Source organism: Trichomycterus rosablanca, chromosome 1 (assembly GCF_030014385.1).
Source record: "Trichomycterus rosablanca isolate fTriRos1 chromosome 1, fTriRos1.hap1, whole genome shotgun sequence".
NCBI lineage: Eukaryota > Metazoa > Chordata > Actinopteri > Siluriformes > Trichomycteridae > Trichomycterus > Trichomycterus rosablanca.
In genome coordinates this window covers 31,579,851-31,595,379 of record NC_085988.1, presented here as the reverse complement: position 1 = coordinate 31,595,379, position 15,529 = coordinate 31,579,851, and the positions used below count along the sequence as shown (strand labels likewise).

The window sequence follows — 15,529 nt, the reverse complement described above, 5'->3', positions numbered from 1 at the left end:
GGTACTGGACTAGTAATCCAAAGGTCACTGGTTCAAGCCCCACCACTGCCAGATTGCTACTGTTGGGCCCTTGAGCAAGGCCCTTAACCCCCAATTGCTTAGACAGTATACTGTCACAGTACTGTAAGTCACTTTGGATAAAAGCATTTACTAAATGCCGAAAATTTTAAATGTAAATAAATTTAGTTAATAAATAATAAATAAATAACATGAGCAAAAGTAGAGGAATTTAAAAGGGGCAAATACTTTTGTAGAGCCCTGTATACTGTGAACACACAGTACTACTTAGAAGCTAATCATAAACCAGAAAGCAAGAACATTGTAACCTTCTTGAACCCTCTGAATCCATAAAAGCAGGTAATGCAATCATGCTTGAGTTAAAGGGGTTCATCCAGGAATGGTCTAATGCTTTATGAGCAAGAATGTGTTGAGGCTTGCCACTTACTTCAAAATGCATTAGCAACTAAAATGTTTCCATGACAGATTGCCAGTATTTTAACTACAGTATTTTATTTTATCGCTTTATCTATAGGAAATGTCTTATAGAAATGTCTGTGCATAAAGCGCATTGAGGCGCAGATTGACGGAAAATGCAGTTCTCTTTGAACTGTACTTTAAAGCATTCTACTGATGTAATCAAGTGCTACTCGCTGCCCCTGGTGTTGCCGCTTTATAAGTGTACATGAACCGTCATCTGACTTTATGTCATGTTTGTTAGTACTCTGTTTGCCTGGTTAATATGTCTGTCTAGAGATTGGACTTGACAATTTGCCTGGCTTTTCTTGATGACCTTTTCACATTAATTTTTTATTTTAGCCAGTAAACAGTGGTGACGTACCTGTGCGTAGCTGCCTGGGTTCGCTCATACGTGGCATGACAGCTATTTTGTGTTTTCTGCCAATTGTTTAGGTTGCAACTCTAAGGTGGATTGAGTAGCTGGTGGGGTTGCATCCAAATGTTTATTTGTTCCTACTTGAGTCTGTTATATTGTTTAGCATGTATCCTAGTGATCATGTGAAGTGCAGTGTTTCTGCTCCAATGGTGTGTTTATCTTTTCTTTCTGGCTGCAGCTTGATTTAATTTCTTTTATTTATTTGTCTGTTTAAAATTTTATCAAGACACATTACAGTGCTGTAATTGCTTTGCGATTATTGGCTGGACAGATGGTTCAGCCAGCTTTTTCCAATGCCCTCTGTCTCACATCGCTTGTAGCAGACTAGTCCCTGTTATTGCAAGATGTCGTGATGTTGCCAATACAGCTGTTCTTTTGAGTCTTTCCCCAAGACCTGTCACAACACTTTTGTCATGTGGGTTCCTCATCACAGTCCCAAGGTAACAACTTTTGGGACCTAATAAACCCTGGATCTGTATATATTTCTGTTCTGGTCATCTTCTTTAGTGTCCAGGCTTCACGCCCATATGTGGCTACTGGCTAAACCAAAGCATTCATCAACTGTAGCTTTGTGATGGTGCTTGTTTTTCTTGTTTTGTTTTGTGTTTTGTGATGGCGCTTGTTTTTTTTCCCTAATACTTATAAATTTGTCCATCACTACCATGCCCAGTGCCAATCTCGACTTAACTTTACCAGCACATTCTGCAGTAACTGACACTCTATTTCCCAATTGGCAATTACTATTTTCCGGTCTTTTGTTTTAGTGACTTTTCAGCCACAGTATTGTTCTGCCATGGTTAAGCCTTCTTTGACTGGGTTCAACCCTCTTACATTGCAGGTGCATAGTTACCACTGGCAGCTCTCTTGGAAAGTGAAAGTGAAAGTTCTAAACGCAAGAATGCATACATGTATTTCTTAATGTCTTATGCTGCAAATAACATTTTCCTAAGACTCTATAACTATAAAGCTAAAATTACATTGTAAAAGCAATCTGCTTGGACTGCTAACTGAATGTCAACATGATTCATAAACACTGGGTAACAACACAAAGACCTCTAAATAACACTAATGTAGGCTGTTTATGTAAAAGCTGCTACACAACTTTCCACTGCATTTTTTTAAAGAATGATTTAATGGAGGTGCTTTAGAAATATGTTTGCTAGTTTTATTGCTAGCAGCTTGCTTTCATTAAATTTACTTTTTGCAATAACAATGCCAACCAGGCTGGACAGTAACGAATTTTAAAAGAAACACATGTGTTCCTATTTTCAAAGAACTAGAAGCACAGAAGATGATGCAGTACCAATAGAAAGTCTTCATACCCCTTTGAAATAGTTACTTTTTGTCTTACAGCCAGAAATAAAAACTCATAAAAATGTATTTCCAGATTTATTTACACAATTTGTTTTACAACATTTAAGTAAAGACAATTAAGCCCCCTAATTTCATACTCTGCAGAGCCACCTTTTGCATTAAATACAGCCATCAGTTTGTTTGGATATATCTCGACCAGCTTTGCACACCTAGATAAATAAATGAATATTTGTTAAAGTGTGTAAAGAGGAAAGGGGAGAGAACAGGTGTGGAGTGAGTGAGTTAATACGTACTTTTGGGCAACTATTTTGGTACAGAAAGACATGCCCTTCAAGGAACAAAAGCAATTAACATGCCCAGCAAGCACCTACAAGAAAAAGACTTGTGGAGCATTATGTGCATTGTGTGCAGCAGGGATGGTGTTTTTTTATTTACATTTTCGGCATTTAGCAGATGCTTTTATCCAAAGTGACTTACAGTACTGTGGCTTTATACTGTCTAAGCAATTGAGGGTTAAGGGCCTTGCTTAAGGGCCCAACCGTGGCAACCTGGCAGTGGTGGAGCTTAAACCAACGACTAATTTTGATTTGACTTTTGATTACTAATTCAGTACCTTAACCACTAGGCTACAACTGCCCTAATATTAGATTCATTCTGTCTACTCTTACATTTTACATTCACGATATTTAGCAGACGCTTTTATCCAAAGCAGCTTACAATTATCACTGATATCTGAAATTTGAGTAATTAAGGGTTAAGGGCCTTGCTCAAGGGCCCAAGAGTATCAACTTGGTGATGGTGTTTCTTTATTAAAAAGATGATAACAAACCTACATCCTCTCCTCTTCTCTGTGCTGAATTTACACACTGTCCTTTCCTTTTTTGGCTCATAAGTTCTATTTGAATTGCATTTCAGTAGGTATAGTCAACTATGACTGTATTGGCAGAGAAATGGCACAATCCCCAGATCACTAACAAGGAATTAGGAGGCCATGTTGCTGTATGTTTTAACACAGAACTACGGATTAAGAGCTTTAGAAAGACTTCCACACCCAGTATGTACATTACAGTGTGCATTAGCTTGCGGCTTGTTAACAGAAGAATAAAGCATGGTATCTGTATACAACACAGTGTAAAGCATGGTATCTGTATAGATTTAGATTCAACCAATTTTATTACTATTCACTGTTGTATTTTAGTCTATATAGAAATATAGAGACCCAGGTTCAAGCCTAAGGCGGCAAAAAATTAAAATTCACCAAAAATCTGCAAAATGTTTATAATGTAAGATTTCATCTTTAAAACAGAGTTCAGTCAGAAATGCATTAAGCCACAAACAGACAACAACTACATTCAGGAACCTAATTTTAAGGATCGCCTAAATATAAATATAATAAAAATCGCCTTCCCTAAGCATTTGGTACAAAGTCATAAGTACGCTTCCCTTTAGAATGTCATATGCTGTAGCACTATTATTAAACTTTAATATAGTATAAAGGCCAGGACTAAACTTTCTGCATGACTTAAGTACATGTATATGTTCCACATTAAAGAAGCATCTATTTCCTGTATGTGTCTAGAGAATAAAAAAAAAAAAGGGTTTCACTAGGGGGTAAAACTATTTAGAGAAAAACTCTGTGTTGTGCTTTTCAGGACATAACACAATGCACACAGAGAACATACTTGGGTTAACATCTCGTGTCACCTGTTACATCTAACATCTCTGTGCAGGTATGCAGTAATGAGAAAACCCTGTTATGTCTGTATAGGTGCCTGGATGGTTGATAGCAAAGCAGTACGTGCCTTTTTACAGATTTGCCAGATCTTTAAAGAATGCAAAACAATCTTTTGGCGAGATCTACGAATAAACCACATTTGCAAATAGAATGGCTCAATCTCTAAGGGTATATTCATGATGGTCCCTTGTTCAATCAAGAAGCCACAAGCTTATATGTTCATACAGATTAAAACAAATTTTTTTTACAGATTACAATGCCACACAGACACACTAAATATGTGAACAGAGAATGTTTTAATGTTTTACTGCAAGTGATGAAAACAATTACCATAGTGAATGCACCAAAATTAAAGCTGGAAGTCAGGTTCTCTCAAATTTAGGAATACGTACCAAGTTTAGGCCCAAATGTAACTCATCAAGGTTATCAAATAATAGCCCATACAAGAACAAACCAATATAAGAACCTGGGGGTTTTTGAGGGAGCTAGCCTCCACTGGTGCTTTTGGAGCTAAAAAAAAACACTCACAGTTCCGTTTGCTGAACAGGTTACATCAGCAAACTGTCAGGAGACATTCACAAGGTTCATGAGAATACAGAGGTTCACCGATGCCCATGCTGCATCAATATGACCCAAAAGTTTAGCGGTCCAAAACACTCTCTCTAATGTTATATTCAAGTTGGCTGGCGAGATAGCGGGCAAAACCTCTGTTACGTCGCTGAAATTGTCTTGCTCCCAGCACTGCAATTAATTGTCCTTAAACCCTTTTTGGTCCCTTTTCCAGCATTTTGTTTGGCTAAAAAAAACTATTTATTTTCCTTATTAACTCGACTGCTTGCTCCCAACTGTAGTGTACTCGATTGCAGCAGATATGCAGACTAAAATTTATTTTAGTTAAATCAATAATATTAAGTCATAATGGAACATTTTAAAATACAATGACATTTTCATTTATTTGTTTTTAAAACTGTTCTATTCAGGTCAAGGATGTGGTGGATATGAGAGCCATTCCAGAGAATTGGGAATATACCCTGGAGAGGCTGCCAATTTATCACAGGCAATTATATGCTTACTCACTTACTCAAACTTATTCACACCCTTTGACAACAGAATAAGCAAATCCTCCAATGTTTTTGAGGATAGGAAACCCATAAAGACATGCCAAACTGCACTCAGACAGTAACAAGTAATGGGAAATAAACCTTTGCTGCACCCACCTCATCTGCGATTCTATTATGCTGCCTGCCCCAAAACTTATTTTGAATAGTATTTTGCTGAATTGGCATTTTGAAAATTGGCATTAAATACACAAGTTGCATCCACTTGGAAACTGGATATGTACCTCACTGAACTTTTACAGTGTTAATTACTTGACTGCATGCTTCTTCAGGCCTTAGGTCTTTATTTGCTGGCATTAGTTTTATTTGGGCTCACTTCCACCCTCTGTTTGTGTACGTTCTTTAAGAGTGTGGGCTCTAAATCGCCTTAGGGGCGAAATGCGTGCCAGGGAGGCTTCACAGAATACCTTGCAATTTAGTGATGACTAAGTCTTCATTTCAGAGTTTAGATTTAATAGTCTGTTTGTGTTTCTTCTTACACACGAAAGTACTGTGACAGTGCGACTTTAACAGAATGTCTACATTCCACAGACATAAGCCATGATGAATCATAATTCTTTTGTTTGCCATGAGCAAAATGTGCACTTCGCTTCACACAAACAATAACAACATGGTATGACGATGTTGCTATGGGAGAAGAAATATGTGCTGAGTGGGCTTAGGAGAACTCCTCAGCACAACAAATCAAAGTGGAAGCTGCTTCCTTTTCTCTGTTTTCTCATTCCATGGCTGACTTTTTACAACTTAGATGAGGACATCCAAACTCCAGATTACATAAGACAGGCCCTGTGCTTTTCTCATCTGACCCTTCCTTGAAACAGCCCAACATATACAACTCAAAAGTGTTTAGTAGTGCATTGTTTTGATTTGGAAAATGCCTGACATGCCTGACAAGCTGGAAAAAGAGAAAGGTCTTCCCAAAAGCTCTGAGCATATGCCGGCAGAGCCAAACACACACACGCACACACACAAACATAAACATGTGCAACCACTTGTCAAGGAACACCCTACATCACTGGATGTCCTTAACTGACCAGAACAGAAGAATCCTCCTAAGATTTTACCTCATTTCACATTCCCACCCATAAATGACCAGTTATGATCAGTTATGGTAAATTATTCCTGCAATTTATGACATTTACAGTTTGCTTACGCTAGAGACACGATTCACAGTAAACACTAATGTGTAGATAACAGCTGGATAGAATATTGACTGGCAGTTATACAAAGTCAAAGTTTAGTGCAAATTTAAGCAAAACTGAACTAGATTAGCAGAAAAGAAATGCTACTAATACTGTGCTGAGTCCACGACTCTATGTGGGGAAAAATAGCAACTCAAAAAGAAACAAAAGTGTCTGGAAATAGTGTTTCAACATTTAAAGAAAATAAAGAATACAAGTAATAAAAAATTACTGTTATAAATTATACATCTACAAAAATAAAATATAGACAATAAATAAACAATATGCTGTTTAAACTTCAATCCAATTATTTCAATTGTATTTGTACGCATTTTTTTTAACTCTATTTATTAAGAATTTCAAAAACAAATGACATCACTTCTCTACATCGTCACCTTCTGATGCATTTTTCCCAGCGTCATACTAACTTTTTAATGCCATCAGCAAAAATGTTTTTGATTGAGCGCATAGCCACTGGTGCACCACTGCTTTCACATCATCATCACATGAAAATCTTCTTCCCCTTAAAGCTTCTTTGAGCGGTTCAAAAAGGTGGAAATCAGATAGTGCTAAATCTAGACTATAAGCTCTCTCTCAGTCTCTCAGACACGACCAATTACTACTCCTCCCGCCCTCACCATTTCCAACAAAAATATAAAAGTGCGGAAACTTTTTGAAGATCCCTCGTAAAAACACAGTAACACATTGGAATCATCCAATCTAGGAGTTTTTAAATTATGTACACTGTGTAGTTTTACAGTGGCATTTATATAATGATCATTCTGAGTCCTTGGAGCTGTGGATCACCAAAAACTGCTGTGCAGTCTCTAAATACATGGTAGCATCAAACCTTATGTAATGATTAAATGTGTTTTTCTTTTTTCAAATTCAAAGAAATATTTGCTCTTATTTTAATATACCTCAAAGGTAGCTTAGGGCTGGTCCATTTTTAGCTTTGTAGGTAAGCATCAAGAAGCAGTAAAACTGATGCTCACCTACAAAGCCAAAAATTGACCAGCCCCAAGCTAACTTCGCTCTGTGGCTTCTGAGCCACTAGTCTTGCTCGACTTGATCCTTCACCTAGGACTCGAGGAAGACAAGCATCAAGGCTTTTCTCTGTACTTGCACCCAAGTGGTGAAACGAGCTTCCCTTGTCTGTCCAAACATCTGTGTCTCTCGCTGTCTTCAAAAGACGATTAAAAACCCACATCTTTACTAAACACTTAAGCTTACATAAGATTCCTTTATTGATCCCTATGGGGGACTTACTAATGGTCATATTTATTTCTTGCAATTAACAAAACAAACAAAACAAAACTTTGGTTCTAACAGGGTTTTCAGCAGATTTATAATCTTGGACTGTTGTCTTCTTAAACTAGAGTAAGGTAATGTTCACTATGGAAGCACTTTTGTAAGTTGCTCTGGATAAGAGCATCTGCTAAATGCCCAAAATGAAAATGTTTGCACATAAAAAAAGATATTTTAAAATAATGTACATATTTAAATAGGAATGAATGAATAATTCCATTCCATTTTCTTGCTCAGACTACAGATACCTGTATAACTATTGCCCTGGGCCTGAGTGGAACGTGATGTGTCGAGGATGCTGCGAGTATGATGTGATCCGATGTAAATGTCCTCTTCAGGGCACACCGGTGGGTTATGCTGTTCCATGCTGCAGGAATGCTCGCCATGAATGTGACCCCTGCATCATCCATCCAGGTAAACGTGACTTATACCTTATACCTTGTATACACTTTTTTAATAATAATACATTTGTTTGTATGTAACATGAATTTGTTTACACCTGGTTAAGCATTATTTTATATAAAAGGTAAATGCAATCCTTCCTCCAGAATGCATGTAAGAATCAAATCCCCCTCCATTACACTATGCCATGGTGTATGTGGATGGATGGATGGATGGATGGATGGATGGATGGATGGATGGATGGATGGATGGATGGATGGATGGATGGATGGATGGATGGATGGATGGATGGATGGATAGATAGATAGATAGATAGATAGATAGATAGATAGATAGATAGATAGATAGATAGATAGATAGATACTTTAATTGATTTATGTATTGCATACAGCAACAACAAAAAAGTGCTTAAGTGCTATTTTGTATATTATATGTAGTGGAGTAAATGAATTTCAGTAAAGCTTTTATAGGTTACAATTTTGGTGCTTCTTTCTTGTAAAGCAGTCTCTAGGCTAATGACAATGTAAGACTTAACTGTGGATGTTGACATGAGTTCCAGCATCTTGTAATTTTTGTGGTTCTTGGATCATAAATCACCATTCCATCAAACTTTTCTTTTTTCTTCTTTTTTTAAGGTGACAGTTGTGACAGTGAGTTTTCTCTCTGATGCTGGCAAACAGGCATATGTTCCATGTATTCCTAACCTACAGGAAAACTTGTACACAGGTTACATTCCTGACTTGTGAAAACCTGTGTTCCATTTTCTTGAGATGTGTACATTGTTGTAGCATTGCCTGGGTACAGTTAATCTAGTCCCATTTAGTCAATCATTATCACTAGCAGTAATTTAGGAAGTCATGCCACCATGTTAAATAGAACATATTATAAAATTATACTTCATATGTTAAATAACATATAATATAATAAATACACTCCATCAAATAATAATAATTATAAATATTAATAATAATAATAAAGTAACATAATACCATAATACACATAATACATAATACACAGTCGAGTCACATTATTATGATCACTTTCTACTGTAGACAGCGACAGCGTGTAGCTCATGAAGGAAGTCATGTTTTATGAGCTGGCTTGGTGGGTATATAAGATGTAAGATAGGCTGTCTGCACATATAGCCCTCATTTTTGTCATGGGTAAAAGTACCATGGCTAAAATTGTCTTCCCTGTGATAGGTGGGATCTTCCAGCAAGACAATGCGACATGTCACACAGCTAGAAAGGTCTGACATTGGTTAGAAGAGCATGACCAAAACTTTTAAGTACTACCCTGGCCCCCTAATTCCCCAGACTTGAACTCAATTGAGCATCTGTGGGACCACCTCGATTGTCATGTTCGTTCTATGGATTCTCCCCCCAGGCACCCTCCAGCAGCTGTGGGATGCACTGCAGTCAGCATGGCTCCAGATACCTGAGACAACCTACCAGGACCTTACTGAGTCACTCCCAGCCCGTCTAGCTGCTGTCCGTGCTGCACACGCTGATTAATCTGGATATTAGCTAGTAGTTATAATAATGTGACTAGACTGTGTATGTCATCCAAACATGAAACATTGAAACATTTGATTTCAGCTGTATGCTTTTGGCTAAAATAAATCAATTAAACACATGCAGAATCACTTATATTTTGATATTTTGATATGTTGTTTACAGCAGGGACGTAGAAAGTCACTTTTTAGAACTGTATCCCAGAACTCTGCAGACCTATCCAAATTCCTTCTGGCATATTCCAGTCTAGCCTTCCTTTGCTTTCTGGTTAAGAAGGATGGGTCCCTACTGAGTCTGGTTCCTCTCAAGGTTTCTACCTGTAACTTTAAGGGAGTTTTTCCTTGCTACTGTCACCCTCTGCTTGCTCAACAGGGGTTTTTGGTCTGTCAGTTCTGGATTCTGTGAAGCTGCTTTGAGTCCATTGTAAAAAGCGCTATATAAATAAATCTGACTTGACTTGGTCAAGAGTGGTGTGCATTTTGGGGTCTGGCCATGAAGTCCTTTGTTATTAAGTGATCTTATGGTTGTATGATTGATCTTATGCAGTAGCACGATTTAATCAATATCAGTGGTTTAATCATGTTGTAACCCAACTTTAGGTCATACAGACTACAACCCCAAATCAGAAAAAGGACAGCATGGTAAATGCAAATAATAATAAAAAAACAAAAACAAACAGAGTTTCTTACATTTACTTTGACTTTAATTTGATTGCAGACAGGATGAACCTGAGATATTTCATGTTTTATCTGCTCAACTTCATTTCATTTATTAATAAACATCCATTCCTGCATTTCAGGCCTGCAACACATTCCAAAAAAAGTTGGAACAGTAAAGCATTTACCACTTTGTAATTTTGCCATTTCTTTTCACCACACTTAAAAGAGGTTTTGGCACCGATGATACCAAATGATTTAATGTTTCAGCTTTTATTTTGTCCCATTCTTCCTGCAAACACGTCTTAAGACATGCAACAGTACGGGGTCGTCGTTGTCACATTTTTTGTTTCAAAATTCTCCACACATTCTCTATTCTAGGGCCAGTGATAGCTCAGTGGTTAAGGTACTGGACTAGTAAACAGAAGGTTGTCGGTTCAAGCCCCACCACCACCAAGTTGCCACTGTTGGGTCCCTGAGCAAGGCCCTTAACCCTCAATTGCTCATTGTGTAAGTCGCTTTGGATAAAAGCGTCTGCTAAATGCTGAAAATGTAAATGAAAATGTATTCAGGACTGCAGGCAGGCCAGTCCAGTACCCGTACCCTCTTCTTCCACAGCCATGCCTTTATAATGTGTGCAGCATGTGGTTTTGCATTGTCTTCCCCGGAAAAGATGACATCTTGAAGGCAGCATATGTTGCTCTAAGATCTCAATGTACTTTTCTGCATTAATGCTGCCATCACAGAAGTGTAAATGACCTTTGCCAAGGGCTTTTGGGCTTGTTGCTGATAACAGTCTGGATGGTAATCGTCTGATGCTGATAATTGTCTTTGATCTTGAGCACACAGTGTCCATTTTTTTCAAAAAAAAGACCTGGAATGCTGATTTATCTGACCACAATACACGTTTCTACTGTGTGATGATGGTCCATCCTAGATGCCTCCGAGCCCAGAGAAGTCGACTCCACTTCTGGACATGGTTAACATAAGGCTTCTTTTTAAGATTTTAGTGGCATTTGTGCATGTAACTCTGTATTGTAGTGCTTGACAAAGGTTTGCCAAAGTAATCCCTCACCCATGTGGTTATATCAGCTATTGTTGAGTGGTGGTTCTTGATGCAGTGCTGTCTGAGAGATTGAAGTTCAGCTTAAGCTTGCTCCCTTGGCCTTTACGCACTAAAATTCCTCCCCATTCCTTGAATCATTTGATGATATTATGCACTGTAGAGGGAGAAATATGCAAATCCCATCCAATCTTTCTTTTAGGTACATTGTTTCTACATCATTTTCTCACGCATTTGTTGACAAACTGGAGATCCTCTGAACATCTTTAGCTTATCAAAGACTCAGCCTTTCCTGTATGCTGCTTTTGTACCAAACCATGATTACAATCACCTGTTGACATCACCTGTTTGGAATCACATCATTATTTAGTTTTTTCACCTCATTACTAGCCCTAAATTGCCCCTGTCCCAACTTTTTTCGGAATGTGTTGCAGGCCTGAAATGCAGGAATGGAGATATATTAACAAATGAAATGAAGTTGAGCAGACAAAACATGAAATATCTCAGGTTCAAACTGTCTGTAATGAAATAAAAGTCAATGTAAGGAACATCGTGTTTTTATTTTATTAGCATTTTCCATACTGCCCCAACTTTTTCTGATTTGGGGTTGTAGAAGTAGGTTTTAAGATCAGCAATGTTTTATAGAGGTTAAAAATGTGACAAAATGTGATGTAAGTGATGTAAGTGATATAAGGATACAGTCCATCCAGGTAAATGACTGGATGTAAACAGTCACCAATTTCTATTTCTGCCTGCAGGATCAATATATCAGTTTTATCCCAGTGCCATGTTTAAAACTCTTAGTATTATTATACCCTATGAAACCTCATACAATGTGCATCCCTGTGGATCTGAATTTCATTGCACCACCCGACAATGTCTGCTCTGTTTCCCTAAATATTTGATTTGGCAAATAAACCTCAATTGAAACAGCTTGTCACAGTGGGTTTGGCAGAAAAGAAAATACTTAGGTCATTAGTTGACGCAAAATAGGTTGTGTTGCCTCAGCGGGAACTCCCATGTGACTGTATTTTTATGGGATTTCCTCTGACTTTCTGTTGTTTTTTGCTTTTTAGCTTAGCTAGGGTGTTACAGAATAAGCAGACTTAAGTAAATGACATGCTCATTTTTATTCTTTATTGATGTGTGTGTGTGTGTGTGTGTGTGTGTGTGTGTGTGTGTGTGTGTGTGTGTGCATGTGTGTTCACAAACACCAGATGTTTGTAGTCAGATTTATACCTAGGCAACTGTTTTACTGAAAAAATATTCAGGGAAAGTATTTTCAAAAAATCTGTTCATGAGGTCAAAACCCGGATTGCACAATGATGTATTGTAGTATCTGCTAGCTGTGCACAGCTTTTAAATATTCAGAACCTACTTTAGTTTTTATATGCACAGATCTCCAGGGTTCTGTGAGCATACCTAATTCAGAAAGTTTTCCACCGTTCTAGTTAGAATTTGATGTCTTAAGCAGCCTCCATGCTTTTGGGCTAAAGGGGAATGCTGTAAGGCATAGTGCATAGTAGAGTGTTCAAAAACAAAGTCTTAATTTTGGGTCTTTATGTTTTTTCTTGCTAAAGGATGCAGCATATTTGAAAACTGCAAGAAGTGTAACAATGGGACATGGGGACCGAGGGACGACTTCTTTCTGAAGGGACAGTATTGCGCTGAATGTCGTCCTGGGTGGTCTGGTGGTGACTGTCTGAGTAAGTCCTTCTTATATTACTTGTAACTTTTTTTCTGCACTGTACAAACTAACAAATTCAGTTCTGTTTAAATATCCAACTTACTTTTTGGTTAATCATTAAATAATTAAATTAAAATAATAATGTACTGGGTGGGTAGCACGGTCGCCTCACAGCAAGAACGTCCTTGGTTCGATCCCCAGGCGGTCCTTTCTGTGTGGAGTTTGCATGTTCTCCCCATGTCAAACATGCAGTCAGGTTAATTGGAGGCACTGAATTGCCCTACAGGTGAATGGGTGTGTGTATGTTGTCTGCCCTGCGATACTATGTGCCTTGCGTCCATTGAAAAGCTGGGATAGGCTCCACCCCCCCCCCCCCCCCCCCAAGCACGACTCTGATTGGATAAGCAGTTAAGAAAGTGAGTGAGTGAGTACGTAATAATGTACTGTATATAAATTGATATATTAAATAAATGCATACTTTCCACATTTCAGAATGTGGTGCAGTGATGCGAAAGAGACAAGGTCACATAGTTTTGGAGAGTTACCCTATTAATGCCCGCTGTGAGTGGACCCTGCAGGTGGACAGCCCTTTCACCATAGAACTCAGGTAAGCATTTCACCCTGAGCTATCTTTTAACATCCTTTATTTATGCCGATACAACACAGGTCTCTATTGTGGTCTTATCATTACATTTTGGAGTGTTTGTGTGGGAATTTGTGCCCATTCGGTCAAAAAAGCAATTCTGAAGTCAGGTACTGATGTTACGAAGGGGCCTGGCTTGCAATCAACTGCAATTCATCCCAAACGATGAAATTGATAAACTTTCACCACAAATGTCAAAACCCACTATGTCACAGCGACAAAAAGGCTTTACAGTGTGTGTGTGTGTGTGTGTGTGTGTGTGTGTGTGTGAGAGAGAGAGAGAGAGAGAGAGAGAGAGAGAGAGAGAGAGAGAGAGAGAGAGAGAGAGAGATATTGTGCCTGTAATTGATGCTTGAGTGTAATTTGACAGCAGCTGATGTAGTTTGGCTTTGAGCCATGTTAACATATCATATCATGTCATATCCTTCTGCATTGAGTGGTGCAGTAAAACGTCACCAAAGTATTAACATTGGCAATATTTATATAAAAAAAAACAGCAGAATCTCACAATCACATTTATGCTGTTCATTTACTTCAAATAAATGAGCATAAACAAATCCCAAAAAGTTCAATATTTGATAATGCTTTGCTATCATTGCGAAATGAAAGCACACGGTAAACAGCAGTTGCGACCCAGATCAACCACACAGCAGCATAAAATCATAACCGCTTCTTACCTGAACTTCTCTTTTTTAAATTGAGACTAAATTTATATCCGTGTGCTGTTCCATTAAGGATTGAAATTTATTGTTTGTTTCCAGAATATTTCCAGAAATATAAATCCATATTCAACTGGTTAAAAGCTGAAACTGGTAATTGGTTAACTAAGCTGTCACTTATACCTTTATAACCATTCAGGAGAGAGAGTTTTCTGTTGCCAGTTCACCTAGTAAATGACACACATTGGAGATATCTAAAAAAATTTGCATATGTTACTTCAGATTAGAGGAACAACTGAAATTCCTCCCAAAATCTGAATTCGGAGGCTCTGATTGATTTATACAGCTGTTTGTTAAGGCCTGAACCACGACTGAATCTCTGGATCAAATGCTCTGATTCATGGAGTTGTTCACTCACGACACCAAAATGAAATAGAGTAAGCAAAACGAATGAATCTTTACCATAGATAAAGAGCACAGCTCCCTGATTCAATTCCAATGAATAATTTGTTTGAAAAGAGTCGGTTCTGACTTGTTTTTATTCAGTGATTCAGTTTGCTTCTGCACAGATCAAGGTGATGGAATGGGGAGGGTGAATTTCATGTGTGTAGACAGAGTCTGACAAAGCTTTAGAGCCAAAAGGAACAAATGTATTGAATAACGACACTATAAAGTACAAATACTTAATCTTACTTATTTCTTCTGCAATATAATCTGGGTTTTTTGTGTTGTAAAGCCTTACTCCAATAACTCCAATAACTCCAGATCAGAATTAGTTAGAAGCTAAAAATTTGGTATGGTGATTGTAAACAACATTCGCCCCAGAAATAAATAGAGGTTGGTAATAAAATATATTAATGTAATGTTATTATTAATATATATGCTATAATGTTCATATAATGAAATATATGCCGTTCCATGAGACCATGGAACGCATTAACAGGTTTCCCATACATCCTTATGGGAAAAAAAATACCTTAAAACTCAACTCAGTTTCAAGGTACCACTGTAATGCCCTCTAGTTTTACATACTTAAAGAAACAAAGTATTTCTTCTTCTTCATTACTTTATACTTTTAAGTAAGCTTTTCCCAAAAGGTCTTAAATTTATGATGATAGTAAAAACTTAAGACAAAAATAACCTTTATGGTTAATAAAGGTTCACAAGAACACACCACAAATAAATGTTATAGTGCAGATGGTGTAACTGGAATAAAGGTTCTTTATTTTTTATCTACATTACATCATTCTGGTAAGTATTATGGGCAAATGGAAATTTATAACCACTGGCATGCTCAGTCAAAGTGTTTTGGCAGGAAGCACAGCATGTTAACCACTACTGGCTGAGTCAATTACAC

The 15,529-nt window shown here is 37.7% G+C and overlaps 1 protein-coding gene across 1 annotated transcript in view; it reads left to right on the top strand.

Annotated features, from left to right (window-relative positions):
* pamr1b (peptidase domain containing associated with muscle regeneration 1b) overlaps positions 1–15,529 on the top strand; it is a 53,240-nt gene that overhangs the window by 11,442 nt on the left and 26,269 nt on the right. The window contains exons 2-4 of the mRNA XM_062991337.1: positions 7,786–7,962; positions 12,764–12,889; positions 13,363–13,477. Coding sequence (XP_062847407.1) covers positions 7,786–7,962; positions 12,764–12,889; positions 13,363–13,477 — 418 coding nt within the window. The remainder of the gene's footprint in view (positions 1–7,785; positions 7,963–12,763; positions 12,890–13,362; positions 13,478–15,529) is intronic.